General features: G+C 43.9%; 1 protein-coding gene across 1 annotated transcript in view; it reads left to right on the top strand.

Annotated features, from left to right (window-relative positions):
* The first annotated feature begins 14 nt into the window (after positions 1-14).
* LOC125047948 (tetratricopeptide repeat protein 28-like) overlaps positions 15-6,442 on the top strand; it is a 23,471-nt gene continuing 17,043 nt past the window's right edge. Inside the window, 3 exon segments of the mRNA XM_047646495.1 lie at positions 15-45; positions 4,814-5,805; positions 5,962-6,112. Coding sequence (XP_047502451.1) covers positions 15-45; positions 4,814-5,805; positions 5,962-6,112 — 1,174 coding nt within the window.

The following is a 6,442-nucleotide window of genomic DNA, read 5'->3' as shown; positions in this document are numbered from 1 at the left end:
GATTGTTGGGGCAAATGTTGCAGGTTGTTGGGGCAAATGTTGCAGGTGAGTGAGGGGTTGTTTGGGCGGAAGTTGCAGGTGAGTGAGTGGTTGTTGATGATAAAGGTTTCGAGGTGGGTTACAAATTGTTGGAAATTGTGTGTAACTTACAGGCGGTTGTTAGAAAGAAATTTGTTTGGCCTTGTTAGAATGACATTGCTACAGGTTGTTGTTATAGTTTTTGTAAAAGTTGTTAGAGTTCATAAGTGCTTGAATTGTAAGAATTGCTACAGTTTTGTAGAATGTTGAATTTAATTCATTAAAATTATTACAGGCAGTTGGTGTAACGGTTTAGGGTCATTTAAATTTGTTCATTCTTTAGAATTATTATCATATTTCTTTTGAATGTCTTTGGTGTAAAAGAAATAATGTATGTAGGTAAAAGTTTCCTGAAAAAGAACTTTTTGAATATGATAAACCGCTTCAAAGTGGATTGGAATTCCCTAAAAAATAAAAAAAATTATGAAAATAAGAGGAAAGAAAGGTGAGAAAAAAAACGAAAAGAAATTTAAAAAAGGAAAACGCAAAACAAACAATTTAAAGGACAATTTTCTTCATCTTCTCTCTTTTTTATTTCTCTCTCTTCTCTCTCTCTCTTCTCTTCACTCTCTCTCTCTCTCTCTTCTCTCTCTCTCTCTCTCTCTCTCTCTCTCTCTCTCTCTCTCTCTCTTCCTCTCCCTCTCTCTCTATCCCTCTCCCTCCCTCCCTTCGTCTCTTTCGTCCTTCCTCCCTCTTCCCTGCCAATCCTTTTCGTCCCCCTCCCCTCCCTTCTCCCCCTCCCCTCCTCCCCCCCCCCTTCTGCTGGACTGCTGTCAGGAGACAAAAAAAGGGATTCCCAGAAGGGTTTCGAGGAAGCGGCGATTTGTCTTGAGGGCCCAGCTCTTTTCTCTCTCATTTCCATACATACGGAATCTTTGCCCTCGTCCTATCCTACTTCTCCCCCCCCCCCCTTTTCCTTCCTCCCCCCCTTTCCCCCTTATCTTCTTCCTCCTTTTCTGTCTTCTTCTTCTTTTTTTTTTTTTTTTTTTCTTCTATTTTTTTTTTTCCCTTCTTCTTCTTCTCTTCTTCCTCCTCCTCCTCCTCCTCATCTCCCTCCTCCTCCTTCCTCCTCTCCTCCTCCTCCTCCTCCTCCTCCTCTCCTCCTCCTCCCATTTCTGTCTCCCTCTCCCCTTCCTCGTCACTAGCTCTTCCATTTCCTCCTTCTCCTCCCATTTTTTTTTCCCTTTTTCTTCCCCCTTTCCTTCCTCCTCCCTCTCAATTCGGCTCCTCCTTCTCTCCGTCCACAACGAAAATTTAATTTGGACCTCCCTCCAGCCATTTCATATGTTCTGCAACAATGTATGTATTTATTCATGCTATTTGGAACTGTCAGATCATCTTGCGACACAAAATTAAAACCCCGAAACACCCCAAAAAAACCCACACCCCCAATAAGCCCCAAAACGAACTCACGCCACAACCAAACACACAAACAAACCAAAACTAAACCCCCAAACACCCACACAGAAAACACACACACACCCCCACCCCAACGAACACCCCACAACACACAACAACAAAAGGAAAACCCCACAAGCACCCCACAACCACCCCACACGACTTTTTTCAACACACACACACAAAAAAACACCCCAAAACACACACACAAAAATAAAGCCCCCAAAAAACCCCCGTTTTTTAAAAAATTTTTTTTTAAATTTATAATGATAGGGATAATGATGATAATAATAATAGTAGTTTTAATAGCATAAAAATAATGATAATAATAATGACATAATAATATTAATATTATTATCATCATTTGGAGTTTGTCACTTTGCCATGCACCTTTGAAGAAATACAAAAAAAAGGGATCTAGGAAAAAAAATCAAAAAAAAAAAAAAAATATAAGCATAAAAAGCGCTAGTGTAGAGGGGTAAAGGGGGGAAAAAGGGGGGGGTTGGGTGGGTTGGAGGGGGTGTTGTTTGTTTCTTCTGTGTCTGTCTCTTTTTTTGCCTTTTATCTTTCTCTTTTTTCTTCTCTCCTCTCCTCTCTCTTGTCTCTCTACTCGCTTTCTTTCTTTCTTTCTTTCTTCTCTCTCTCTCTCTCTCTCTCTCTCTCCTCTCCTCTCTCCTCTCCTATCTCTCTCTTCTCTCTTTTCTCTAGCTTCTTTCATCTCGATCTTATTTCTCTCTCTCTCTCTCCCTATCACTCTCTCTCTCTCTCTCTCTTCTCCCTCTATATCCTCCTCTCACTCTCTCTCTTTTCTCTTTCGTTCGCGGGTGCCTCATTCACGATTTTCCAGAAAGTTGATTGTACTTTACAATGGCGAAGAACAAACTGTTTTCCATTTTGTTTATTTTTTTGCCAAATATCTTTTTCTTTCTTTCTTTTCTTGTTTAGATTTGTCTGTTTATTTTATTCCGCCAGTATAGAATATCAACCAACTCTTCTTTTTCTTTTTTTTTGTAATTATACCGGATTCTTCTTCTTATATATATTTTTTAATTCTTCTTTTTTCCCTCCGGATTTTTACGCTTTTCCCCCCCAGCGTTAACTCGAGAAAAGTTTACAAAATGTCTTTCTCTTTTCGTTCGTCTCTCTTTTTTTTCTTTTTTTTTTTTTTGCGTGTTTTTTTTTTCTCCCAGTCACAATTTCCTAGAATATCAACACAGATTCATTCTCGTTTTATTTTTCCTTCGTCAGTATATCGGATTTTTATATATACATGTTTTTATTTATTTATTATGACTATGGTATCCGCCAACTCACGTCAGACATTTTTCCTTTTTCCCCTAAACACACCGACTGTTATAGCGAATTCTTAGTTTTTTTTTTTTTTCCCTAAATCATTATACATTTTCTAATAGTATCCACAAACTCACTGTCGTTTTTCCTCCCCGCCGTTCTTACGTTTTTTCCCCTAAGTCGTTATATCGTCTTTTTGCCTTTTTATCCCCTTTTTCCCCTACGCTATCATCATAGTTTCTTATATTGTTATTTTAGATCCTCATTCTTCCCCCGCCTTTTTCCCCCCTAAGTCGTCGTATCGTGAATATTTCGCATATACGCTTCTTTTTTCCCTTTTTCCCCTCTTCCCCCGCGCTATCATAGTAGATTCTTACCTTTTCCCCCGTCATTATACGGAGAAATACCCCAAAAATCGTATATTCTTTTTTTTTTTTTTGTTAATTTGCCTCCTTATTATGCACAGAACGTCGATTAACCCACAGCTGATTTGCCTTCACTCCCTACTAACCATTAGTCAAGACACGTGCGTTTTTTCCTAGTCTCATGTATCAAGAATATTTACAAATTCAATGACGACCCCCCCCCCCCCCCCCGCTTTTATACGAATTATTACTATTTATCCATTGTTTTTAGTTTTTACTATACTGAAAATACCCACAAATTGTTATTATTATTATTGTTATTATAATTATTATCATTATTATTATTATTATTATTATTATTATTATTATTATTATTATTATTATTATTATTATCATTATTATCATTATTATCATTATTAAATTTATTACCCACAAAATATTATCATTATTATTAATATCTTTACTCTTCATTAATTTACTCCCCAGAGCATACCCACAAATTCTTCCTTTTTTTGTTTATTTTCCTCTTCTCTCCATTCCTCTTTCTTGATTCACCCCCCCCCCCTTCCCCCAACCCCGCTAACCCCGAGAACCTCACAGATCCGTGACGAGTCGTTCTATCGGGGTCCTCGGCGCCAGGACCCGGCTCGGGTATCTGACGCAGGATCTCGAGTCATCCCTCCTTCATTAGGGGCGGGGGGGGGGGGGGGGCACGGCGCGGCACCAACGGCGGGCATCGCGGGGGGGTGGGGGGGTAGGGGGGGAGACGGTCGGCCCGGTCTTCACGTCGGGCGCTCGTATTTATTTTTTTATTATTTGCTTGTTTGTGTGTTTGCTTATTTTAATTTATATTTAATTATTTCATTTATTTATTTGTGTTTATTGATTTACTTCGTTCGTTTTACTTCGTCCGTTCGCATGTCTTAGTCGTTTTCTTTTGTTTATCATCATCATCATCATCATCATCATCATTATTATTATTTTCATTATTATCACCGTTGTCATTCTTATAACCATTCTTACTCTTATCATCCTTATTATCATCCTTATCATCATCACTATTATCACCCTCTTCGTCACGGCCCTTGTGTTTTCTCCACGAATCCTCGGCGCATTTCCCAATTCGCCAACTTGGTTTCCCTCAAAAGCAAGTTGCGTCACTGAGCTTGCAGTTCCTGTTGTAAGGAACTTTAACTTTCGCTCTATATCCTCTGCGAGCGAATGTCTGCGTGGAATTCGGCGTGGAGTTGTCCGTGTTGTTAGGCTAGTCATTAGAGTGTGATTTTATGAATTTATGTTGTGGGCTTGTTGGAAATGTGTTTTAAGTCGTGAATGTGTTTGTTTTATGTTTGGTGGATGAGGTGTTGAGGTTATCCGTATGTTTTTTTGTTGTTGTTTTCGTTTGGTTATGTTGTGGTGTTTCTTTGTTTGTTTGTTTTTTGGTCGTGTTGCTGTGCGAGTGAAGGTTTTGGTCTCGAGTTTCTGTTTGTAAAGTTAAATTAGTTATTGTCAAAAGAAATTCATTGAAATTCTAGTAATGGATTACTCGGTGTGTGTTTTTGCTCCACTTGCTAAGTATTGTTATCTATCGCTTAGTAGAGTTCCGTAAGCGTAGCCAAGGGATGGAGATCGATCTTGATTACAGTTTGATTCCGCTCTGAACTTGCCCCTTTCGCCCGCAGGCCACGTGTACACAGCCATCGGCGACTACCCGAACGCGCTGGCGTCGCACAAGCAGTGCGTGCAGCTGGTCAAGCAGATGGGCGACAAGCTGCAGGAGGCGCGCGAGATCGGCAACGTGGGCGCCGTGTACCTGGCCATGGGCGACTTCGACAGCGCCGTCGACTGCCACATGGAGCACCTGCGCATCGCCAAGCACCTCAACAACAAGGTGGAGGAGGCGCGCGCCTACAGCAACCTGGGCTCCAGCCACCACTACAAGCGCAACTTCGACCAGGCCATCGCCTTCCACAACCACGTGCTGCGGATCGCGCAGGACCTGGGCGACAGGACCATAGAGGCGCGCGCCTACGCGGGCCTGGGCCACGCGGCGCGCTGCATGAGCGACTACGGCCAGGCGCAGCGCTGGCACGAGAAGCAGCTGGACATGGCGCTCAGCACCAAGGACAAGGTGGCGGAGGGCCGGGCCTGCTCCAACCTGGGCATCGTGTACCAGCTGATGGGGCACCACGACGCGGCGCTCAAGCTGCACCAGGCGCACCTGAACATCGCGCGGCTGCTGCAGGACCGCGCGGGCATGGGCCGGGCCTACGGCAACATCGGGAACGCGTACTCGGCCATGGGCTACTACGAGCAGGCCATCAAGTACCACAAGCAGGAGCTGACCATCAGCAAGGAGGTCAACGACCGCATGAGCGAGGCCTCGACGCACGGCAACCTGGCCGTGGCCTACCAGGCGCTGGGCATGCACGAGATGGCGCTGCTGCACTACCACTCGCACCTCAACATCGCCCGCGAGCTCAAGGACACCGCCGGCGAGGCCTGCGCGCTCCTCAACCTCGGCAACTGCCACTCGTCGCGCGGGGAGTTCGCGCAGGCCGTGCCCTACTACGAGCAGTACCTCATGCTGTCGCAGGAGCTGCACGACACCGAGGGCGAGGCGAGGGCGTGCCACTTCCTCGGCTACGCCCACTACTGCCTCGGCAACTTCAAGGTGAGGCTTACGATGCAAACACTGGACTTAATCTGACAAGGTCGACTAGTCATATTTCAGTCACCTCTTTAGTCACCTTTTTCCCTTCATATCTTTATCTCTCTCCCATCTTCCTCCTCTTACCCTGACTAACGGTCGTCGCCCACGCCTTCGCAGGAAGCCATCAGGTACTACGACCAGGACCTGGCACTGGCGAAGGACCTGCAGGACCGGAAGTCGATGGGGAGAGCCTACTGCAACCTCGGCCTGGCGCACCTCGCCCTCGGCAACTCGGAGACCGCCCTCGAGTGCCAGAAGTACTTCCTGGGTGAGTCCTCGTGGCACGGTTCCGTTCATGGCCTGTCGTATAGGGTTGTTTCTGTGTGTTTGGTGAAGGATCAGTTTTTGTTTCATTTATTGTTTTGATTTTTAGAATTCAGACGAAACGTAACTATTATTTTGGCATGAATTGAAGTGATATGGTCAAAAGTAAAGATTTTTGCCTTTGTATATCTAAAATGGAAAATCTTTCAATTCTTGTGACGAAACATGTTAATGCCTTCTTCATACTGTCATACACAACACACACACAACGGAAGCCAACCTTTGCTACTTTACAAAAAAAAAAAAAAAAAAAAAAAAAAAACACCACCATCGC

This window comes from Penaeus chinensis, chromosome 42, assembly GCF_019202785.1.
Source record: "Penaeus chinensis breed Huanghai No. 1 chromosome 42, ASM1920278v2, whole genome shotgun sequence".
Classification (NCBI taxonomy): Eukaryota; Metazoa; Arthropoda; class Malacostraca; order Decapoda; family Penaeidae; genus Penaeus; species Penaeus chinensis.
This window is presented reverse-complemented; position numbering and strand designations above follow the sequence as displayed.